We start from the raw sequence: 26,088 nt of genomic DNA, 5'->3' as shown, positions 1-26,088 counted from the left end.
GATGGGTTCTCAGCCGAGTTCTACAAAACCTTTAAAGAAGAGCTCATTCCAATACTTCTCAAAGTATTCCATAAAATAGAAGAGGAGGGAACCCTCCCAAACTCATTCTATGAAGCCAATATCACACTGATACCTAAACCAGACAGAGACTCATCAAGGAAAGAAAATTACAGACCAATATCCTTAATGAACATCGACGCAAAAATTCTCAACAAAATTTTAGCAAATCGCATACAAAAACATATTAAAAAGATAGTGCACCATGATCAAGTGGGTTTCATCCCAGGGATGCAAGGTTGGTTCAACATCAGGAAATCAATAAACGTAATTCACCATATTAATAGACTGAAAGTCAAGAATCACATGATTATTTCAATAGATGCAGAAAAAGCATTTGATAAAATACAGCACCCCTTCATGCTCAAAACACTAGAAAAAATAGGGATAGTGGGAACATTCCTTAACATTGTAAAGGCCATTTATGCTAAGCCCACGGCTAATATCATTCTAAATGGTGAAAAACTGAAAGCATTCCCCCTAAAAACTGGAACAAGGCAGGGATGCCCTCTTTCACCACTTCTATTCAACATCGTTCTTGAGACTCTGGCCAGAGCAATTAGACAAACCAAAGAAATTAAAGGGATACGAATTGGAAAAGAAGAACTCAAACTATCCCTGTTCGCTGATGACATGATTATATATTTAGAGGAACCTGGAAATTCCACCAGAAAACTCTTAGAACTCATAAGTGAATTCAGTAAAGTAGCAGGTTACAAGATCAATGCCCATAAATCCAATGCATTTTTATACATAAGTGATGAATCTTCAGAAAGAGAAATTAGGAAAACTACCCCATTCAAAATAGCCTCGAAAAAAATAAAATACTTGGGAATCAATCTCACAAAAGAGGTGAAAGACCTCTACAATGAGAACTATACAACACTAAAGAAAGAAATTAAAGAACACCTTAGAAGATGGAAAGATCTTCCATGTTCTTGGATAGGAAGAATTAATATTGTCAAAATGGCCATACTACCTAAAGTGCTATACAAATTCAATGCAATTCCAATTAAAATCCCGATGACGTACCTTACAGAAATAGAGCAAGCAATTATGAAATTCATCTGGAAGAATAAGAAACCCAGAATAGCTAAAGCAATCCTTAGCAGGAAGAGTGAAACAGGGGGTATTGCAATACCAGATCTTCAACTCTACTACAAAGCAATAGTAACAAAAACGGCATGGTATTAGTACCAAAATAGAAAGGTAGATCAATGGTACAGAATAGAGGACACAGACACAAATCCAAATAAATACAATTTTCTCATACTAGACAAAGGTGCCAAAAATATGCAATGGAGAAAAGATAGCCTCTTCAACAAATGGTGCTGGGAGAATTGGAAATCCATATGCAACAGAATGAAACTAAACCCATATCTCTCACCATGCACGAAACTAAACTCAAAATGGATTAAGGACCTCGGAATCAGACCAGAGACCCTGCAGATTATAGAAGAAAAAGTAGGTCCAAATCTTCACCTTGTTGGTCTAGGATCAGATTTCCTTAACAGGACTCCCATAGCACAAGAAATAAAAGCTAGAATCAACCACTGGGATAGATTCAAACTAAAAAGCTTTCTCTCAGCAAAGGAAACTATCAGCAATGTGAAGAAAGAGCCTACAGAGTAGGAGAATATCTTTGCCAATCATACTTCAGATAGAGCACTAATCTCCAGAATCTATAAAGATCTCAAAAAACTCTACTCCAAGAATTCAAATAATCCAGTGGACAAATGGGCTAAGGAAATGAATAGACACTTCACAGAAGAAGATCTACAAGCAATCAACAAACATATGGAAAAATGCTCAACATCTCTAGTAATAAGAGAAATGCAAATCAAAACCACCCTAAGATTCCATCTCACCCCAATTAGAATGGCGATTATCAAGAATACGAGCAACAACAGGTGTTGGCGAGGATGTGGGGAGAAAGGTACACTCATACATTGCTGGTGGGGCTGTAAATTAGTGCAGCCACTCTGGAAAGCAGTGTGGAGATTCCTTAGAAAACTTGGAATGGACCCTCCATTTGACCCAGCTATCCCACTCCTTGGCCTATACCCAAAGGACTTAAAATCAGCATACTACAGAGATACAGCCACATCAATGTTCATAGCTGCTCAATTCACAATAGCCAGACTGTGGAACCAACCTAGATGCCCTTCAATTGATGAGTGGATAAAGAAACTGTGGTATATATATATACAATGGAATATTACTCAGCCATAAAGAATGATAAAATTATGGCATTTGCAGGCAAATGGATGAAATTGGAGAATATCATGCTAAGTGAGATAAGCCAATCTCAAAAAGCCAAAGGACGAATGATATCGTTAATAAGTGGAGGATGACACATAATGGGGGGGAGGGAAGAGTTAGTGTTAGGGTTAGAGTTAGGGTTAGGGAGGGGGGCAAGTATGGAGGAAGGAAGTACTGTATAGAGGGTAAAGAGGGGTGGGAGGGGTGGGGGGAAGGGAACAATAACAGAATGAATCAAACAACATTACTCTATGTAAATTTATGATTACACAAATGGTATGCCTTTATGCCATGTACAAACAGAGAAACAACATGTATCCCATTTGTTTACAATAAAAAAAAAAAATCTAGTTAAAAAAAAAAAATTGTAAAGTCACATAAAATTTAACTTTGATGGATGGTCACGGTACATTATCAAGATAAAAAACAAAAGAACACTTTAGAAAATATTTTTAATGAATGAGCATAAGAAAAAGCAAATATATTAAATTTAATCTAAGTCCACACCTAATTATCTTTCAGCCTGGCCTGATTTATCTTCAAACTAAAACATCCTTTCAGTAAAACTGCACACCACGATATGTACATGAAATACAGCAAACTGTTTAAGGGCACAAGCTTTGAAGTTAGACAGACCCAGGTTCATGTCTCATCTCAGAGACTTCTTTCCTATGACCTTGGACACTTTACCCATCTCTAAACCTCAGTTTCCTCTACTACAAAATGATGATAATAATGCCCTACTTCTCACAGGAATATTGTCCTGATTGAATGAAACAGGGTAAAAAAAGTGCTGAGCACAGAATTGGCACATAGCAAGTGCTCAATATGGGGAGGCTATTACTTTAACCATTATCTAATTGCCTTAGAGATCAGCCTTTACTAAAAACAGAAATCCTTCTGCAGTCTGACATTTAAAAGGCCACCACCACAAAGAATATGCTTAAGCTTCCAGGAAGGTACTTGTGAAAGCGTGGGCCGATGAATAAATGACATTTGATTTTCTATTCCAACATCTTTCCATTTCAACATTTTCTGATTAGGCAGCCACATGGTGCTCTCAAGCTGCCCAGCTTCCCTCCCACATTTTCAAACCAGGATTTTTCCAAATGTGAAGCATAGTCCCCCGAGCATCGTGCCTGGACTATCATAGATCACCCACAGGTCTTTAGGCCCCCAAGGCCCTGAAGCCAGTGAGGTTAATCAGCTCAAAAAACACAGTCCAGATATTCTATGTTTCAGTCAGAAAATAAAGGTAGAAAGAAGCAAAACTAGGGCAAGAAGGAGGAAAAGAAGACGAGGGATCCATCTCCATTCACCCTCTGCCCAGGGTTCTAGAGAGAAGGAAGGATATCGTTTTAAATTTGGGAAGACAATCCCAGCACCTTTGTAAACTTGAGCAAATAAATAAAAGTTCATTAGCGCTGAAAATGCTACTGCCCCAAATTCAAGTGAATTCAACTTTGGAGTATATGTACTCAACACCAGTCTTTATGTACTAGTAGAGAGAGGTGTTGTTTTCAGCTCCGGGTAGGTCATGGCACCCATTTCTCTTACCATTTTCCCCACTGCAATCTATAAAGTGCTGGTGCTTTTAAACTGTTTAAAAGAAGGCAATGGTATTAAATTATGGGCTTATCTAAGAGAGAAGGGCTTAATTTTTATTAGAGAATGATGGTGTTGGTGGTGATGAGGAGAACAGTTAACATTTGTTGGGCACTGACTAGACGCCAAGCATTATGCTAAGTGCTTTACCCAACAACGCATGTGATAGATATTGTCACGTGAAATGGGGACACAGAGAGGTCATGTAACATTTCCCGTCAGTGATGGGGCCAGGATGTCTATTCAGGCTCTCTCTCCTCAGAGTGTATACATTTTCCCTTTCATTACCATCCATTTAGGTCTCCAAAGTCTTTCCCCCTCCTGCATATGGCATTTGGTTTCTTCTGCCATTGCTGCAGCTGCCTTTGATTTTTTTTTTTTTTAAGCACATGGCAACCTAGAGAATTTCATTCTTATGCTTCTCACCCACATGCTTAATTTTTTCATCTCCTAAAAGAAATCATGGCCATTTCAGCTGAGCATCATAATTCTGTATTCTTTCAGAACATGCATTCATCTTTTATTTTCCTGAATGAAGTTTGGTTTATAGCATATAAGGAAAACAGGATTGAAAAGGCAGGGAGAATATAAATCTTTTCCTAGAAACAAGACAAACACTCTCACCACATTTGAAAGAGTTTAGAGTTCTTTGATGCCCTCACTTCACCAGAAAATTTGGAAGGAAGTAAATTTTGAGGATCACAAGTATATACAGAAAGACTTGCTGGATTTTTTAAGTTTGTGATACAACCTGGTGATTTCAAATACTTCAATTACAGTATGCATTTTGTAGTGCACAGTCTGACCCCTTCCTTTGGGCGCCACCGGGTTTTCCTCCTGCCAGAATATTCTTTCCAGCTAGACTGCAAAGGCCCTGAGGGTCGAAGTCACACTCTACAATGTCATGATGACCCAGGCCTTGCACAGCACCTGTATATAGTAGGGACTCAAAGTTTAATTAAGTCAAACATCATTTACTTTTTAAGCAAACTCCAAACCTCCGAAAAGTCGACATTCTAGAATACGCTGCTTTCTTCAATACTGTTACATCCCAGGGGAGCCTTCAAGTGACAGTAAAATTGATTTCTTTCCCCGGCCAAACCTGAAGGCCTGATGGCTCTGGAATTATCATCTAGATATAAACCTATCCGTGCTAAAGGTGCCCAATTCTTTAAAGAGCTAAGGAAACAAGGACCAGAAAAAGCAATATTTGATGAGAATGGCCTGCCTTCTAGTTTAAAGATCAGGCAATTCTACAAGAAGGTACACTGTACTTTATAACCTGAATTTGTGTCATACTTGAAGGTGCTTAGTAGTTATTGAATATGTCCTTCTAAAAAAATTAAACTTAACACCTCATCTTATTTTACAATTGAAATTCCCCATAAAAGTCAGAGATAGGTTTATGATGAAAACACTTTAAATTACACATGAATCATTTAAATTAACAACCAACTCTACACTGAGAACATAACAGTGATTCTACACTACTTAAACATGAAAAGGCCACTGCAATATGCTTATTGCCTTTAACGAGACACAAAAGCTTAATTAAAAGTCACAGCAGTTTTCAGGTTCACAAGAGGCAGAGGATCCTGGTGACAGCAGTGCCTGAATCAGAAGAGGCCAATAGGGCAGGGCTGACAGCCAAGCAGCGCTGTGTTCTTTTGTCTACTTTATAGAGTGGGTTTCTGCATAAGATGCTATTTGGTGAAAGGAAAAGCAACCAAGAGTGTAAAAGATACTGGGAAAAATAAAATAACATCATTAGGCTTCTATCACACTCTCTTTTTTTCCAATATCATTCAGCAGAATAACCTGTCACTCTTTCTCAATTTGTATCTACTGTGAATCTCCGCTCATTTTAGAAGCTACCGGCTTTCATTAGCGAACAGTGGGTATAGACTAAAAAAGATAGGGACCGAGCAGAAGAATCGAAAGTGGGACAATGAAAGACTACATGGTGAAGAGATTTAATGGAATACACATGGTAGTATGAGGAGCTACTATTACTGAAGAGCACAACTAAGGACGCTTGAAGATTCTTTTAAATAAATCAGTTCTGCTTCAATCAGTACTCTTTAAACCTGACATGCTGCAGAATGGGCATGGTGCTTATTAAAAAACAGATGCCTGGATTCCACTCCAGATTGCCTAAATCCAGAATCACAAGGGGCTGGAGAGGTACCCAGAAACTTCTTATTTAATAAGTCCCCCCAAATTACTCTGATGTACATCCAAACTTTAAAGCCACTACTAAGCCACACCCATGTCACAGTGTGAATTCTTGGTGATGGAATTCCTATAAAATGAATTTCTTTAAATTAAGAAATACCAAGACATTTTGGTTGGTGATAATAAAACCATATTCACATAAGTAGTAAAGCACCTTTCAACATCCAAGAAAATGAACTGTCATTTTTAAAAACTGGGGGATTAAACCATATGCTCTGAAACCTTCCTTATAAACATGACATTATGGTGCAATACCTTACTATCCTTGCAGTGGATAAGAAAATTCCCTGGCTTGCTTGAAACACCTAGCTGGTTTCTGACAGTTGTCAAATTTCCTCATTGCTGAGATTTGGAGGTTCATCAAAACCAACTGTCAGTCAAAAAACTTAGATAATATAATCAATAAACCTGAATATGGACAAGCTATTCAAAATGCTGTCAATGCCTTGTGTTACACTAATTTTTTTAACTTTTGTGATTGGGATATTATTCCTGTTCCTGTGAAAACATTATTCAGTGTGTTTCATTTATAACTTACACAGCACTTATTTTTATTTTCTCAAATCTCCTAGAGGTTTTTTTTTTTTTTAATTCCAAGTATTTTCATGTGCTCAGAACTTGATGTACTCCAACCACATCATTCCTTGAAGGTGTCTGCCACCATCAAACAAAACCAAAATAAATACCAGGAGATTTTAAAATCTTACTTAAAAAACAAAAGAACAAAAAACCCTCTAATTTAAACATGTGTATCCTCCAAATTCTCATTTTTTAAATTGGCTTGTATTTTATATTTGGCTGATGTAGTCTAAACTCACTAAGCAGTAGGATGCCACTTACGATGCCACTTTAACATACACCTACCCTGTTGGAAGGCAACTCGTTCAGTAATTCACTTTTATTTCCATTGCTACTCTTTGCGCCCAGAATGGGGTCTCTTGCTGCCTCTAATTTTCAGTGCCTTTTTGTTATGATCAAGGAATATTCCAAATACCTGGCCTTCTCTTACATGAGGATTGTCTTTCGAAATTACTACAATTTTGAAAAGTGCACAGATTTGCAATCTATTTAACAATGGCTCTTCTGAAGTAGAATTGGTGGGAGGGAAGACCATTACCTATTTCTTTTCTTTTTTAAATTACACAGGTAATTTAATACTTGTTATAACAAGTCAAACAGTACAGCTGTACACAAAATAGAAATACTTTTTTAAACTAGTATAAAGTACCTTAATTTTTATTGCTAAAATATTGCATACTTTCAGTTTAGACTGGCTACTCCTCTGTAGCTTTTCCTAATTGTACTTTTGCATGTGTTGCCATTCACTGTCTCAATAGTTCTCTAATTTTAACGCTACCTTGTATCACTCTACTTCTTTTTTTTCCATTTCCTTTATAGATATTATCATAATAAAAAGTGAGTTGAATCTTTATTATATTTTCCTCATTTCATTATTGCCTGCCTTTTGTACTGCTTTTTGGTTTTATCCCTCTTTTCCTTCCACTATTTTTTTTATATTTTAATTTTTTAAATTGTTCTAATTAGTTATACATGACAATAGAATGCATTTATGCATTTTGATAAATACATAAGTGGAGTGTAATTTCTCATTCTTCTGACCCTTTTACTTTCTAATTATATTATACTTGTATAGATAAACTTTCTTGCCATGAAAAAGAGAAAAATTAAGTCATTAGCCTAAGCACCCACTTTTTCATGATAGGAACAAATCTTTAAACTAGAAATTACAAACTCAATAACATTTGAGGACCAGGCATGTAGTAAAGCAAAGAAACAGACAGCATGTAAGACATTAAGGAACAAGGAGGACTGCAGCAAACTGAATCTGAAAGCCTCTTAAAGGCATTTATATTTAAATTTGTACCAAGTGAATAAAACACATACAAGGGTCAAGTTTAGCTTTGCCAGACCAGTTTGCAACCTCTGCAAGATTTTACTCCCATTCTCATTTTATCTCTCTCTCCAAAGAGGGAGTTCAATTGACTTATTTTTATTTGCACCAATGGAAAAGTATTATAGCATAGATAACACAAAAGAGCAGATAATCCAAAATTTGCATGCAGATGGCCTCAGCGTGCTCTACTTTTTCTATAAAATTTATCATTTAACTAAAATTTGTTCATATTAACCCTGTATTTAAATGGATTCCTCCAAAGCACAAACAACTGTGAATTATGGGAGATGGGAGGCGGGGTGATGAATAGACTTAAATGATGCAATTGACACAGGGGTGTAGGCAACATCTGGGAAATGAAAGTTACAGGTGGTCATTGCGTTGGACTGAGTTCCTGTATGAGGCCTCTACAGACCAGATCCTACCAGAATGGAATCATTCATACTAGCTGCCATGCAATCAAACTCAACTCAAAAACAAGCCAGTTTTCTAAAAAGCAGATTCACAGCAAGCAATCAGAAAGGGCCAAGTCACCTGAGTCAGCATGATAAGGAAGCTGCCTCCGCTTTAACCTATGAAAAGAAAGCAACATGAAATATCATGATGTTAGTCAATCCGGAGTTTTTGTTGTTGTTGTTGTTGTTTTGTTTGCTTTTTTTGCACTGTGTTCTCTCCTTGTTTTGGATCAAACCATTTCCAAAAACTGTCCCTTCTACCACACCCAGGGCAACACTTTTCCATTTCATACAAGGTATGGATTCAAGCATTGCTAATCAAAGTCAATTAGATCTTTCAACTCAATGTATTCAAATGTTGTTTTCTGACACATCACAAGTCAACAGTTTTAAGGCCATAAATTCACATGCAGGTAGTGACAATAACCAGATTCCCAAGGTCTATGGGACAGTCTTGAATATAACCTTTGCAGAAAATTGGACATGGTAAAATAAAAGCAGCAATTGTCTCTCCCCTACCATTTTGCCATTGTCAGGAGGGAATGATTTTTCACAAAACAGTCTTTGAAATTTTATCCAATGTCAACTCTGCCCACTGCTTACCAAAAATGGAAACAATACAAGGAGATGATAATTGTCATTTTCTCCTATCACAAAGGAGAGATTTCTAACAAACTGAACAGGGGAGAAAAATCAAAAACATGGCACGAGACAGCTTTGCCATTCTGATGAAGGGTGAGTCACTAATTCCACAGCAGCTTCCTTAATTGCAGCTAAGCACACCAGTATCCAGCTTAACATTCGTTTTCTTCTTAGAGCATTAGAGCACTATCCTCCTCTGATCCACTTAGGTCTAGAAATAGTAACTGTCCTAAGAACACAGGAAACTGCATAATAAATGGTGTATATTTAACATCTCTAGAGCATTTTATGGATTCAAGATTTCATAGAAACATTTTCATGATTCCTTCCATCTGCAAAGGCAGAGAAATAAAGTCATTTACCAAGGTCATAGAGAAAATTATTAGAAAGAGAATCCAAAGTTATAGCCCCTTCCAGACCATTGCTCCATTCACAGAGGGCTTCTACCTCATTTACCACCATTTCTCTCTAAGCTGCTGATTGGTCACTGAGGGACTTTGAGAATTTGAGGAATCCCAAGGTTTGTGCTTCATGCACAGAATCCCATGGGAAGATGTGAGTCAGTCAGTACACAGGGAGCTGATCATACCCAGGCCATCTGCTCAAATACTGGGAAGTGCAGAGAGGATTGCCTGTGCTGGAAGAGTTGAGGATTCATGGCTTCACTGCCTTACAGTGCTTTCAGCAGAGCACAGAGCAAGTTAGCACCACAGTGGTCAGGGTTAATGTTGCTTAATGGATAATTTTTCCTTGCAAGTAATGCTCCAATTGAGCCCATCTTAATGAAGAAACAATGAAAGAATTCTATAATTTGAGCAAATATGAAAACACCCTAGCAGTGCACTGGAATATCCTAAGATGTCTAGTGCTTCACAACATTTTCCAGACCTACAGTGTTGACACAGGCAGTCTCTCCATTATGCTCTTGAAAAACCTTTGATTCTATATCAGATCAGGTTCATGGGAAGCTTTAATGGCAAATGGCTTCACATTTTAAATAAGCACCTTCATCTTTGTGCAAGCCAAAAACAGTAATGACAGTATTTTCTCATCCAGGACTTCATGGTTCTCAGCAAACACTCATTTCCACTTAATTCTTCAGAAAAAAAAAAGGCAGATTCTTTATTCCCAATTTACTACAGGAAGAATGATGCAGAAAACTGTGTAAATCGAAAATGATTCTAGTCATAGAATTCCAAGGCTGCTAGAATATTTTAAAATACAGAATTGTACTTTTCTCCGTACTACAATTTCTTCACTTTTCTGAGCTTTTAGTATGTTTGTGTGTGTCTATCTTTTTGTGTCCTATGAAAATACTGACTTATATTCCAGTATAGCAAGCCAAGAGCACTCCCAATACCATAAAGTAAGCAGCACAATACAAAAGTGGTAAAAGTCTATTTTATATCCTTACTTTTTCTATCTTCCCCACTAGCGTTATACCATCAAAAAGAGAATCTGATCGATCGCTTCATGACAATAGACAGTGATTTAATTTCTGACACACGGCAATAAGGTAGACTTCATCAGCAATCTTTGCTCCATGAGAGATTGCCTTATGATTCTCCATTCCACAAACCTCATTTAAATTGAACGCTATCACAGAACAGCTTACCAATTAAATCAAGATGTCTTAATACTACAGAAAAGAGAGTCTTAAATGCAATAACAGCATTTCTCAGCTGTGTTTACAGCCTTGGACACTGCTATTTAAATACCCCCAAAGATAAATTCGAGGAAGAATTTCACTTTGTACAATTTCAATTCACTGGCTTTAACAGCACGTCCCTCACAGCACTAGTAGCATAAGGAAATCTCAGCCCCCAGCCTAAGAAATAAAGAAAAAGGACTGTCCTCAAGGGAACTGGCTAGATATATCAGAAATATCATCTTTTTCCCCCAAAACTAGTTATATTATACACACACACAAACACCCCCACATACATATACACATTCCCTTACACATAAGCAGGGTACAGCTCTATTTGATAAGCACTTGCCACACACAGGACTTGGCTAAATACAGCACACTTGTTATCCTATTTATCCCTGCAAAACCCTGTGGGGAGTGTTTGTCTCTTATCACCAGGCAGATACTGTGGTTCAGATAAGCTAGTGAGATGTTCTCAAATGAGACCAATAAACATGGATTCAAAATCCTTTGACTCTAAAGCCAGTGTCCACCACATTACAATGCCATCCACCCTGATGGGCACCACACACAACATCAGATGAGCCACTCCAGGTTTGGCAGGGGCCTCAGCGGGCAGTTTGGTATCACTTCATTTCTCACCATTGAGTCCTCTGGTTTCTGTTCCTGCCATAACCACTCCCTCCACCAACAAATGACAACAGATCATCACATTAAAAGTACTTAAACCACACTGTAGATTAATTTGAAATGTGGACACGTTTGCCTTTAGGTGGGTGAGGAGAGTTGTTTGAATCATACTTGGTTCAGCGAGTCCATCCCTAAGGACCTTTGTGGAACATCCCTTCTGAGAGGCACTGTACCAATGTGTGATGAAAGAACAGTGAAGGATTTTGAACGAGGTAGACATGGCTAGGAAGGGAGGTTGAGGCAAGAAGTGGTGGGTCTACATAAGCTGTACAAAATTCAGACACTGGAAAGTAACAAAGATGCATTAAAAAAGGACTGGTAGGGTGAGAATCATGGTTTGGAAATAATTTTGGCAGAAATGTAGACAAAGGATTAGGGAAGAAATTGGATGTGAAAGAAGACTTATACTGTAAGAAGCCACCCTATATCATAATATTCAGGAAAGATATAAAGTGGGAATTGAACTGAAATAGCATACATAACTACAGCAGTGATGTGAGACTGAAAGTGGGAGGACACAGTCATTGGGGAAGATGGTTAGGCCATGATCAGAGGAGAATAGCTGGATGGCAGTAGAAGAGTCGGGAAGAAGAGAGAAAAGAAATTTGATTTTAGGTATGTGAATTAGCGCTGCCAAGATTTCTGTGTAAAGATGTGTGAGAGGAAGGTGGAAATTCAGGGTGGAGTCCAGAAGGAAGGAAGGTCAGGCCATATGCACAGGCTTGGAAAATCATCAAGTTTGGCACCTAAGAGTTTTTTGGTGACTGTCACCGTTCTTTGAAAGAACAATTCAAGTGGTTGACTGATGTCGGAATACACTAAACAGAGAAGTGGGTAAAATATTTTACATCATCAGCAAATTACTTCCAATTGTTTCATCTGTGTATATTCTATTTCTTCCAATGAATAGAAGCTCCTCAAGGCAGACTCCAGGACAGCCCTCAAGCTGGTGGCTTGTAGACACTCAGAAACAGAACTGAACTGAAGAAAGGGAGATCAAGAGAGCAGCTAGGGCTAAGAAGCTCTGCCTCCTCTACACAGCTTTTGGAAGTGCACTTGGAAACTGCTGGAAAGAGACAACAGCTCTTTCTCTTTCACCTCTGCAAATACAATTCAGGTTTCCTCCTGGCTGAAGGCCTCTGCTTATTTTCCATGGATTAACGCTTCCAAGTGAGCAGGAATTGACTTGCCAAGTAGTCTAATTCACTTGGCTGGTGTGTCTCACTTAAAAAGCCATTAACAAGTCAGACGAGAGGGTTGAGGAATGTCCAATTAAAGCAATTGCTGCAGTGTCCAAATGCCTAGCAGCTGTGCCATCCTCACACCACCAGCGAGCTATGAAAATAAGATTTTAACACTTCCTTGATAGCACAGCCAAACTTGGTCTGGGAGCCATTGAGGCCTGACAAGAGCTGGTTAGACATTACAAACCATCCCATTTTGTGTATCTCTGTTATTAAAGATCTGAGACTTCTCTGAATTAGGTTATGATTCCTTAGATGTGATACCCAAAGCACAAACCGTAAAAGAAAAATAAAGTAGGCTTCATCGAAATGTTTTTTAAAAAAAGTATGCTTCAAAAAAATCAAGAAGGTAAAAAGACAATTCATAGAATGGGAAAGAATATTAGTAAATCTTATATCTAATGTGAGACTTGTATATACAACCCAACAATGAAAACACAATTCAATTTTTTTAAATGTGGAAAAGATTTGAATAGTTATTTCTCTAAAGATATAAAATGACTAATAAACATGAGAAGGTGTAAGTAATCAACAGAAAAGTGCAAATCAAACCCACAAGACACCATTTCACACTCACTGGGATAGCTAACATTAAAAGTATAGATAATAACAAGTTTTGGCAAGTATGTGGAGAAACTGTATACCTCAAATATTTCTGGAAGAATTGTAAAAGGATGCAGCCCCTTCTGAAAACAGTTTGGCAATTAAACGCCAAGCTCCCATTTGATGCAGCATCCCAATCCTAAATATATGCCCAAGAGAACTAAAAACCCACATCCACCCAAATGTTTGTGGCAGCATCATTATTATATCCTAGAAGTGAGTAAGACCGGGTGAATGGATAAACAAAGGTGGTAAATTCATCCAGTGGAATACATTTGACAATAAAAATAATGAAGTATTGATACAAACTATAAGATGTATAAACTTCAAAATATGCTAAGTGAAAGAAACTAGTCAAAAAAGATCTTGTATTAAATGATCTTATTTATAGAAAATGTCCAGAATAGGCAAATCCACAAGTCAGAGAGTAGATAAGTTGTTGTGTGGGGCTAGGGGAGAAGGGGATTAGGAAATGACTGCTGATAGCTGCTTGGTCTTTAGATATTAGAGGTGGCTGCAAAACTGTGAGAATACTAAAGCTCATTAAGTGGTAAATTTAAACTGGTGGATTTTATATAAAGTGAATTCTATCTCAAGAAAGCTATTATTTTTTTAAAAATGCCCTACTCTCTCAGGGTCACCCCTGCCCATAAAAACATGAATAGTCTCCTTTTAGGACATAAGAGGGGACACCAGCCTCAAAAGAACCTAGGCAGTCACATCAGTAGAAGCAAGGCAACCCCTGAGAAGCCACTGTTGGTGTGGGGTCTTGGTGGCTCCAGGCTTCCAGGTGGCCTCACATGGGGCGGTTTTAAGCTTTCTAATGTGTCATTCTCTTTCCATTCTTGTCTTTCCGAACAAAGGAAAAGGCATGAATGGAAGAGAGAAGAGGGAAGGGGAGAACTGGATAGAGGAAGAGGAAGGGGAGAAGGGAAAGGAGTGAGGAGGGAACACAAGGTTAAAGAGGGAAAGGCTTATTCAGTTCTGAGACAGCAGTCCTCAAAAGCCCATGCTTCACATAGACAATCAAAATTATGAATCTTCAACCAAAAACAAAGAAAAATCACACATTTTTCAATCTGAGATAATCACTGTTTAGTTCCACCCCCACTACTTTAGAACCTAAGGGGCAGTGATTTGATTAAAGAAAAGCATTAGCTAAGCAAAGGGCTTTAAGTAGAGATTGCTAGACTCGAAACCCATTTCCCTAATACCAAAGAAGCTAATTGCTCTCAGTTTCCCAAGATTAGATACAAAGAGAGGTTAGCTGCTATAACTGCATGCATCACAAAAGCTGAAAAGAGAAACAAAACCAGTCTCAGCTCTGATATTGCAAACACATTTTGAAGGTTTTTTTTTAAAAAAAAAAAAAAAAAAAAAAAAAAAGAAGAAATAAAAGAATGTTTTCCTTAAAGAGAAAATTCAAAGTCAGTGTAGCCTCTGATTGTGGAAGCTGCTTTGGGATGAAAGAAAAGGGTGGGAGAATCAAAGCAGCTGCCATTTGCTGAGCAGTTTCTGTGTACCAGGCACTGCACGTGTAAGATCCTGAATCCCAATAACCACCCTGCAAGATGAAAACTATCATTTCCATTTAAATACATCTTGCTTCTCAATCCCCATGACCCAGAACCCACATTCAGAGCTATTATAGGACATCAGCTTGCACTAAATAGTAAAACTTAGTGTTTGCCAGAAGGCTGTCCAATAGAAATACAATGTGAGATGCAGTAGTAATCTTAAATGTTTCTAGTATTCACATTAGAAATGAAAAAGGGGGAAGTCATTTCAACAACTGATTTTATTTAATCCAATATATCCAAAATATTTTCATTTAAATTGGTAGTTAATTTTAAAATTTTCAACATGCCTTAAACTTTGTGTATGTGTGTGTGTGTCTGTGTGTGTGTGTGCACAATAGCAACATATAGTGGCTACCATTTTGGATGGTGAACTCTGTAGCATTCTACAAATGTTAAATGAAGACATGCATCATCCTAATTAGTATACATGACAACTCTGAGGAATTTTGCAGGTGAGTAATCTGCAGAAGTTAAGTGGATCACTAAAATCACATAGAATAGCACCTTCTTTCTTTTCAGTAAAGGGAAGATTGACTAATAAACGGGAAGATCATACAGCTGCTGGGTACAAAACCATTGTAAACCTAGTTCCGCTTCTAAATTCAGTAATCTTTCAAAAGTGCTTTTACTTTGAGTTTTCCCAGTTATCTCAGTCCAACTTGAAGACAGAAGGGAAAAAAAGAGTATGAAGGGAAGATTAAACTGCCAGAACAGAAAGACCCAAAATTACATGACTCAAAGGAAATGGTTTATTTCCAAATATTCCATTTCCACATGCACACACTAGCCCACACATATGTTTATACATTAGTGGTGGCAGAGGGGACTTGGCTCACTAGTAACTCAGAGCCTCTGGCTGAGGAGGCAGCTCAACTGGCTGACTCCCAAGGTTGTTCTAGGCACCCCCATCCAAGCTGCCAGGAGGAAGATAAGTGCACCAAGGACTGCAGGCAGGAAGGTAGTGGCCCAGTGTGGAGGTGGCACACATCACTCCCATTCCCATTCAGTTGGTGAATGGGTCTTCAGGCTACCACACTGGACTATAAAGGCTCAGAAATAGAGTGAAGCTGGTCAGACCAAAGAACAAGAGAATGGACTGGGGTGGACAGCCAGCAGTTTGTGCTCAACGTTGGCTAACTAGATACAATCCTGCCAAGAACTGAGAGACTTGCTGGTTAAACAAGCAAGCTAGAAACTTCACATAGGCCTGAAAGAAGAGGAGGGGGCTCGAATTTTAAAGCACTTTTTACATAAAAGGGGAAGGAAGAGAGAGAGAGAGAGAGAGAGAGAGAGAGAGAGAGAGAGAAAAGAAAAGACCCTAAAACTGGTAAAAGATAAAGACATTGTCCAAGGACAAACAGCTAATAACTTTCAGAATTGGCCTCTCAGTTTAAAGCTTTTTCCAGCATACCACACCAATAATAAAGAACTAGCAATGAAAGAAAAAAAAAAAATATATATATATATATATAATATATATAAAATTAAAAAAATATATAAATATATATGTAGTTGCCATTTGTTGAATGTCTGGACTATAAGGCTATATATACTATACATACACACACACACACACACACACACACATGCCCGCACACACATAGATATGTTATTTAATCTTCCTAGAAAAATCTAAAGACACAAATTTATTTCTCAATTTACATTTAAGGAAACTAGGAACTAGAGAGGTTAAATAACTTTCCCAAGGTCATGTAGCTAAGCCAGCAGTAGTTCCCAGATTTGAATTCACATGACTCCAAAGTGCATGCTCCTCCTCCAGAATTAATTTATCAATGGCCACCTTATTAGCCAAAGGCAGACATGAGGCCCTGTGCCTGAGAAGTAGAAATAGTCAGCAAAACAAGGAAAGAGAATACAGAAGAGGAAGATGGAAGGTGGTGATAGAAGAACCTCCCATTAGCACAGGGCCTCTGCATCTCATCTCAGCCCTGCATCAGGTTGCCCAATGAAGTCCTGGTTGGAAGCTGATGTTTCCTTATGGAGAATTCAGGATCCCTCTTTTCTCATCTTCCCTTCCTACCCCATGGAAAGGAGTATTACCATTGGCTGCTTAAGTTTCATGGTGCTGATTTGGGCCACATAGTCAGAAATTCAGAAGATAGAAAAAAAATCATTATTGAGGCAAGGTGTCCCTTTGTTCTGCTGTTCCATGTGGCCTGAGTGATAGGGCCAGAACTTCAGATTTTTCTTTCTAGGAGGTCAGTGAAGGCAGAAGGACAGAGGGCTGTCCCTGGGCTTTAGCCCAGAAAACCCTAGGATACTGACCAGGATAGCTGTGCCAATGCCATCAAAAATGCCATCAAAACCCAGAATCCCCAGTTCTTGTGCTCAATTCTTCCTTATTTCTTTTTAAACAGTAAAATTCCAAGATACAGGAGTAGTCTTAGTGAGAAAGTAAAGTTAGTTACCTAAAATACCCCAGATTGAAAAGACTTGAAATACCTGATAAATCTGTACAAAAAGATCACTAGACTTGTTATCAAGTCTGCATGTGCTATTTTCTGCCCTTCGAATATCTTCTTCTCATACCTACTTCAACTCTTGCACTTGAAAAAATCCTACTCATCCTTTGTGGCTGAAGTCCAAAGCAGTGGCTATAATGAAACCCTCTCCCTGCTCTCTGTGGTTGGTTCCTCCTCCTCTGAACTCTAAGGGCTCTTTGTTTTTTAACTACAGAGGCTGCAATGCAGCCTCACAACAAGTTTAGCAGCAGCATCCATCTCCTCATCTACACTGTTGAGCTCCTGGACACAGGATAGCTCTGCCCAGTGCCCAGCACCTGCCTGGCATGATAAACCCTCCACCAACATCTGTGGATGAACAAACAATGAAGGCCCGGGAATGCCCCAGGATTGCCTGCTTGGTCTCTGGTGTTTCAGGAGGCTCAGCTTCTCCTGGCTGAAGGTTGCCTCAGGCTGGGGGCATCTTCCCGTGCATTTTTCATTTTCCATAATGGCCTCTTCTTTTCATGCATTTTATTGATCTGTCTGAGTGATGAAATTTATTATTTATTAGATTTCTGTAATAGCTTTGTTCCAAAGAGCACAGTGGGATATGTAGAGACTCCTAGGCAACAGCAAGGAAGACCAGAACAAAGAAAGCACAGTGTGGGAAATGGAGACAAGGGTGAGATGATGCAGGCCGAGAAGGATTTGCAAAGCAGAGCCATCGTCCTTAGAGAAGTGGCATCCAGGTCAGGCTCCTGGGAGCCCGTGTCAGTTCTGGCCTCCGCCCAATCTCCATCCTCGCCAGGCTTGTCTGACAGTCTGACAGAAGAAGCACTATGAAAAGCACTTTGAAAAGATAAAAGCATACTACAAATGCAAAGTAATATTATTCCATTATCATTAATCAACATTAATATAATTCATTCAGAAGCAGGAAGTATTTCATATATAGGCAAGTGAGGTGGAAAGTTCAGAGTATACATCTTCCTCTGCTGAAATATAGGTTCTCCCAAAGTAAGAACCACACTGTATTCATTTCTCACACATGCTAGGTCCCCAACAGAATTTTTCAAATGACATCAAATCCTGCATCCCCATCTCCAGAAGCATATTCATTCTATCTGGAATCCTAGTGGGAGATTGTAAATTTAATATCCTCATACCTCATTCCATTCTAGTCTGAATTTCCATGGGACAGCCCCAAGAGAAAACTGGTTTTCTTTCTTCCATTTACAATCATTAGCTTAAGGAATTCTTAGCCTATGACACACATTTAACTTCCACCATATTTCTGGAAAAGCAGTCATGGATGGATAGTGTTAAGTATACTTTGAACTTTTTGGCTTTATCGAATAGTTCCTTTAATGAGCCTAAATGGGCCCTCGCCTCCTTCTGCTGCATTGAAAATAAGATCCTCCTTAAAATAAGAATGTCTGAAGTGGTTCGCTGACTCCATGTGAGCCTTAGCACCCCTCCCAGATGCCACTTATTTGGCTCTTCTTCCTGTGTTCCAGCCCTGCTGCACCCAGTTGCTTCCACATGTCTCACAGATGCTCACCTGGCCAGGGCCCTTCCTTTCAGGGCACTCCTGAACCCAAACTCAAGTTCTCTGAAAACAGGAGTCAGCTTTTATTGGTCTGGGCATTCTTAACAAAGGATTTAGGACTCTAATCACTGCATGTTAACTGAATCAGGAACTTGCCACTGTTTTAAAGACATTACTTAGTAGATCACAGTGACTACTTTATGTCTGTTTAATTAACAGTTTTTATGCAACAACTGAGCTTCTTATCTCAAAATTATGGTAGAACCTTGATAATACAAACTCAATACATTATTCAGAAAATTGCATTTACATACAAAAGCTAAAGTAGAGAGTTATGAATTTGTGAAATGTTCTGCCATCATTCGAAGAGTTTCACAGTCAGAATACAACCTGTAAACAGTCTTCTTTACAATCAAAAAAGAAACTGTGAAGGTTTTGCCATACAAAAATCATCCCACCTCTCTAAGCATCAGTTGAGGAATCTGTAAACTGGGGACACTAGGATAAAGAATGTCCTCCGAAGGTTTCTGTGAGGGTACAAAGGAGAGAAGATTGACCCAGTGTCCAACAGTAGTCCTAAAGTAGCAACGACAATCATGGACGCCGTTTTCCTTCAAGGATTCTCCTCACCAACAGTAACTAGTGCAAACTAGTGAAAAGACCTCAGAAAACACCAGCCCTGCCAACATTCTGACCTCGGACTTACCTCAACAACTGTAACACAATCAATTTCTCATTCAGTCACCCATTTACAGTACTTTGTCACAACAGCCCTCGTAAAGTAGGTATTCACACAAACCCCATTATCAACTTGGGGAAACTGAGGCACAGGGATTTATCCATTATATTCAGTGAGAGATACCTACTTACTTACAGTTCTAAAAAAATAATAATCCTTGCTTTTAAGGCAGGCCAGTTTTATCACTTGACACTCACCTATGTGCATCTGGGCAATGAAATTTGTGAGGTAATCTTCTTCCCTTTTGAACAATAGCTCCAAACAGGTTTTACTTTTCCCTTGAAAGCCAAAAAGCATCTGACGAGTGACTGACTATTGGCATCCTGCAAGGAAGTGCCCAAGTGTCACGCCCTACTAACTGGGGTTTAAGCACCTGAATCTCTGTGGAGAAGCTCAAGCCTGACTCTTTCTGATTGGTCCAGCTGGATTTGGGTGGTGGGAGACATCAGATATGATTGTATAGAGACCTTCAGGCTACTTTTTGGAAGGATGCTTTTCAATGTAAATTTGATTGCTTTGCTATTATTCATATTCTTCATCTTCCAAGGATCCTTTGGAAAAAAGAGAAAGGAATCCATTCCTTTCTGATAAATTGGTCCTGGAAAAACTAGTTAAGAAACTGAGACTGACTATTCAGTTCTTTCAAACAATAACCTTTAAAAGCAGCAACAAAGTGTTTCTCATGGCTGCCTCTGTTTACTACAAATGTGTTTTGAAGATTGAATTTTCTTGGAATTGCTACACAGAGAAACTCAGGTGTAGAGCCCAGTTTATAGAATAACAGCAGGGGATTCTAGAAAAGAGGTCAGATGAAGATACAGGAGCATACAGGGCGTCAGTACAGATAGGAATCTGCCTTCTTGCTATGATTTTCATAGGTGTACAAAGCACACAGTTCTAAAGTGCTTCAAACCAGCCTGAGAGAGACCCTGAAATCCCACTAGGAAAACACGGTTCTTTGATAATTCCTCTATATGGGCATTAAAATGCAAACACTAATTCTTCCAACCTAACAGCTTAATTGTTTTTTCTTGGTGCTGGGGATTGAATCCAGGGTCTCAACTATGCTAAGGAACAAAATTTACCCTGGGAACTGTTTTAGTTAGCAATTTCTCTATTGTGACCAATATACCGGACAAGAACAATTTTAGAGGAGGAAAAGTTTATTGGGGGCTTACCATTTCAGATGTCTCAGTCCATAGATGTCCACCTCCATAGTTCTGGGTCTGAGGTGAGGCAGAACATCCTGGCAGAAGAGTGTGGTGGAAGAAAGCAGCTAGGAACATGGCCACCAGGAAGCAGAGAGACTCCCTTCACCAAGGACAAAATAGGCATGCCCCTAGTGACCCACCTCTTCCTGCCTACCTGCCTACAGTCACCACCCCGTTAATCCCTATCAGTGGATTAACACACGGATTAGGTTAATGCTCTCATACCCCAATCGTTTCACCTCTGAATGTTCTAGTATTGGCTCACACATGAGCTTTAGGGGGATACTTCATATCTAAACCATAATAGGAGCATTCCTCAGCTGAAAATGAAGCTAATGACATTGAGTCTCAGAGCCTACACTGGGAAATAGCAGTTTAGAAGGACCCAGTCCACTCCTAAGGGAGGGTGCAGAGCAATTTAGGAGGAAAGAAAACAGAAAACCACCTGGAGGGACATGGAAGATCAGAGAGCAGAAGGAACAGCAAGCTCCCAGGAGGGAACATGGTCCCTGGATAAAACACACGCTTTGGCATCACACAGACCCACATCGGAGTCTGAGCCTTCCCATTGGATAATTTTATGTTCTTTGACAAATTATTTAAGCTCTCAGTCTACATTTTCACAACCATTTGATAAAAATAATAATATTTTGGACTGCTTATTATCCCCCCTAAGGAGCCCTTTAGACATATTTTTAATTGCCCCCTCATTAAATTTTAATGCTACAGATAAAACATTGACCTGTTTACATACTATATTTTTATCTGTGTTTTATACATTAAAAAGTATACTCGTTTGCTCTGAGGAATCATTTTTGACCTCAAGGGCAGTATTACCCCACTGAGAATGCACACTATATACGGTTGTTGTTAAAAGTAAATGATACACTGTAAATGGAACTTTTAGCACACAGCTTGGCAGCAGGAACAACACATAAAATATTTAACAATAGTCTCTACCTTGGTCTTACTGATCGCACAGGTACTGCCCACTTAGAAGGGATAAACACCTTAAACAACTGGTCAACCATAGCAGTGCATATCCTATGAGGCAGACTAATCTACAGGTTACAATTCTTCACTCTCCTGTGGAGGCATTATATACCCGCATCTTACTTGTTCTTCTGGTTGGTGGATGCCCTTCACCACTTTCATTTTTTTCACTTGCTTGTGTGCTTTCTTTGGCCAATGCCTGTTAGATGATTCTCAATTAAAACTTACAAGTCTTTAATATAAAGATGAGGTTAGTCCCCATCTCATGCATTTTATGTTTATTCGGGTGAATCTTTGGAATCAAAAGCAGATCCTTATTTATAACTCTCTTTAATTATATTGGATACCACTAGATGTAACTGGCCTCATCCAATGTTCACATTATAAGAATTAGTAGGAGGGGTTTTAGCTGTAACTGTTGCAGTATTAATATTATTAATGGAGAGGAGTATGAAAGGAGGTGAAGGAGGGAAGGAACCAGGAGAAATGAGTGAGGCAGTAGCAAACATGTATTGTGCAGTAGGTAGTCTTCCAATCCTGTTGAGACTTCCTTGTTTGATCCTATATGCAGACACTCCTCATGATGGAGGGGGAACAACAGTTACCCTATACTGGAAAACAGGGACTTTTTAGTGGAGAGGAGAACAAGTTATGAAACAATTTATTCACATCCAAGTACAGCCCTGATATCCTGAGCAAGAGTGACCTGAAGCAGGACATTAGAGGGACATAGTTAAAGGAGCTCCTCTGATAGATGAACTACACAAATTATAGAAGCCCGATCAGAAAAAGGGCCCCATACACTCAGATGACCAGACCACAGGTTTGGTCCCATCTGAGTAGAATGTGGGCTGGGATTCCGAGCTCATTCATGCTCCCTACTATAAAGGCCTTGGTTCAGGCACAACCTGCCCAACTATATCCAGCAGTCCTAGAGGAGGGTAAATGAATCTCCCAGAAGATCATGCAGTATCATTACTACCTGCAACAGTGTAAAGCAGTGTAAACACAGAAATGAACTCAAGTTCACATATGACGGATAAGATGCTTCCTTAAACCACATCAGTCACACATGGACATCTTCTCAATACTTCTGGTTGATAATGCTTCTCTCTGTACAGTGTTGACCACTATAGGTTAAGCAATGATGAGCATGCTTTTTTGTAAAATAATACAAAGTGGTAAAGAATTAGGTTCTGGTACCATACTTCATAGCATCAAAGCCTGGCCCTATTCTGTATAAAGCATAAAACCTTGGATAAGTCAAGTTTTCCCTTGTAAAATGGGAATGATGAGAGTATCAACATGAAAGAATTGTCAAGATTCAATTAGATGTTTCAGCTTTCACATACAACAAATCAGCCTGGGTGTTAATGGCTTAAAACAACAGCTTCAAAAAATTAAAAATAGAATTTCCATATGACCCATTGATTGAACTTCTATAATATATGTCCAAAAGAACTGAAATAAGTTCTCAAAGAAATATTTGTATACCCATGTTCATAGAAATTTTATTCCCCATAACCATCTGGGTGGAAGCAACCCAAATGTCCTTTGACAGTTGAATAAAAAAATAAAAAGTGATATATACACACAATGGAATGTTACTCCACCTTAAAAATGAAGGAAATTCTGATACATGCTACAACATGGATGAATATTAAGGAACATTAAGCTAAGTGAAATAAGGCAGTCATTCTAGCATGATTTCACTCATGTGGGGCATCTATAGCAGTCAAATTCATAGAAACAGAAAGTAGAATGGTTGTAGCCAGGGACTGATAGGAGGGAGAAGATAGGAGTTATTTAGCAGCTAGGATTTCAATTTTGTAAGATGGAAAAGCTTTGGAGCTTGGTTGTACTGCAATGTGAAGGGACTTAACACTACTGAATTATACACTTAAAATGATTAACGTGGTAAATTTCACATTCTGTATATTTTACCAAAGTGTAAAAATAAAATAACAATAAAAATTTAAATTAAAAAGCAACAGTTTTCTTGACTCCTAATTCTGTGGGAAGCAATTTAAGCTCTTCCTTGCCCACAACCATCTGGTAGCTCAGCTGGACCTGGGTTGTTCAAGACAGCCTCTCTTGCATAGCAGGGGCTTGGTGCTAGCTGGTAGCTAGGCCTCCACTTCCACATAGTCTTTCATTCCACATCTGTGTTCCAAAAGGGAGAGAGAGGAAGCAGCAAGGTCTCTTGAGGCCGTGTCTTACAAGTTGCAAAATGTCAGGTTCACCACAGTCTGTGGGTCAAAGAATGTCACAAGGCCAGTTCAAACTCAAGGAGGGGCGAAACAGATTTCCCTCAAGAAGAGGAGAAGGGCAGAGAGTAAATTTACATTGCAAATGTGCGTGCATAAATGTGGGAAGAAATTATTACAGAACTCTTCACAAATAAATTACCACTTAGGGCATTAAGAACAGTGACTGACACAAGGTGAGTACCTAGTAAGATTTATTTGTTTCTGTTGTTGTTACAATTCTTAAAATTCCAGAAATGTCTGCCGAATTGACAGACTGATTCTGGGACATTCCAATATATTTCTTCTGATCAGAGAGGAAGAAAAGGCATTAGTTACAATTAGGGGTCTGTATTTCACAAACTAAATTCTAAACAAATAAAATGCAAACCAAATGCCACAAAATGAAATTTAATAATGCTAATCACATACTTTTTCCATAAACTGATTCAATTCAGTAGGTTCACCTAATCATAAACACATATATTAAATTAATTTGAAAAAATACTTAGACCCTAGAGGGTCCAGAGGATTCTAAAGGCTCAACTAATAAAAGAAAAGATTATTCAAAAATAATGTAGATCTTTGCTTATTAACCATGTATAAGTATTTTTGATTCCTTCTTTTCTTTCATCCTATTAAAGCTCCATAATTGCAGTTTTTAAGTATAGAAATTGCAGAGTGAATACAGATAATAAACTCAATGCAGAAGAAACCAAATATACTAAAATAAGGTGCAATGTGATTTCAGACTGTTTTTAGGCACTTGGTCCAACTTCTCATCTTAACATTTATACATAGTCTTTACGGTTTGAGAGAAGTCATTGCTGAAATGTCATTGAATTTTCATTAGAAAAAGATAAAAGAACAACTGTTTCTCACTCCTGTTGTACCAGGTCTTATTACCATACAACAAAGGCATGGGACAGTTGGAACTTCTAGGTCAACTCATAGATAAGCATGCCCTAACCTTTTGATGACCTGTTAAGCTCAGCTCTCCTATTTCCAAATCTTTTTTTTTCATTTATTTATTTATTTATTTTTATTTTTACAGACTGCATTTTGATTCACTGTACACAAATGGGGTACAACTTTTCATTTCTAATGAGACAGACATCATATTTCCAAATCTTTTGAGGATAAAGTTTGAAAAGGTTTTCCTTTATACAATTACATTAAAAGGGGGGGGGGGGCGGGGGAGCCATTGGCCATTGATTTCTCTCACAAAGAGGCCTGGTGCCCCCCCTACTCAGTAGCATGAGAATGGGTTCAGGGTCAGACAGCAATGCCTAATGCATGCACTGACATTTAGTAATGCACTTCACTGCTCAGACCTTTTCACACTGGGAATGGCAAGTGGAAGCCCCTGGTGCATCTCTCTCCAGGCCAGTCACAGCTCCCCTCCAGAGCTAGGATATGCTAATGTAACCAAAGGAACAATAGGACATGAAATTGTTCACATACAGAAATCACAAAATTAAAAAAAGTGTTCCTGGACAATATCGTTGCCTACCCAGCAAGGACCTGCAGAAGTAAATGAAAACCAAACAAATGAGAACAAGCAAAGTAATTCAGAGCTCACTGTAGCCAGGGAATTAGCCAGGAAAGTTGGAAAGCTTTATCCTGAAAAAAGAAAGCTCCCAGTGTGCCCTGATTGGAGGCTGCCGACAAAGGGAAGTTACAGGTGGGCAGGGGGGCGTCCTGTGTGATGGGTTAGGCTTTCTCTGGCTGGTCCTAAGCTGAATGTGGAGAGAAAAATTAGGGAAGCTGCCAGTTGTTAATCAAATTCTGGCCATTTGGGACCAATCATTACAGAAGTTATTGTATAGCTACCAGCATTGTTACTAGAGATGGCAGTCTGAATTCCTAAAGACTAGCTTATAGCAGGCTAGTTTCCCGGGCAGTTGACTGTGGATAAGGTCCTGGACAGAATGCTGCAGTAGTGC

General features: G+C 38.8%; 1 protein-coding gene across 8 annotated transcripts in view; it reads right to left on the bottom strand.

Moving 5' to 3' along the window:
* Positions 1 to 26,088, bottom strand: part of ST6GALNAC3 (ST6 N-acetylgalactosaminide alpha-2,6-sialyltransferase 3) — a 576,783-nt gene that overhangs the window by 404,729 nt on the left and 145,966 nt on the right. The window contains exon 2 of one of the 8 annotated variants that reach the window (XM_079129198.1): positions 17,740 to 17,947. The exons of 5 other annotated variants lie outside the window; for them this stretch is intronic. In XM_079129198.1, coding sequence (XP_078985324.1) covers positions 17,740 to 17,750 — 11 coding nt within the window. In that variant the 5' untranslated portion in view covers positions 17,751 to 17,947. Of the gene's footprint in view, positions 1 to 8,608; positions 13,091 to 17,739; positions 19,597 to 26,088 lie in introns of those variants that run through there. 2 more of the 8 variants (XM_079129185.1, XM_079129197.1) reach the window with 2 other exon arrangements.

This window comes from Sciurus vulgaris, assembly GCF_902686455.1.
Source record: "Sciurus vulgaris genome assembly, chromosome: 1".
In the NCBI taxonomy this organism is placed as follows: Eukaryota; Metazoa; Chordata; class Mammalia; order Rodentia; family Sciuridae; genus Sciurus; species Sciurus vulgaris.
This window is presented reverse-complemented; position numbering and strand designations above follow the sequence as displayed.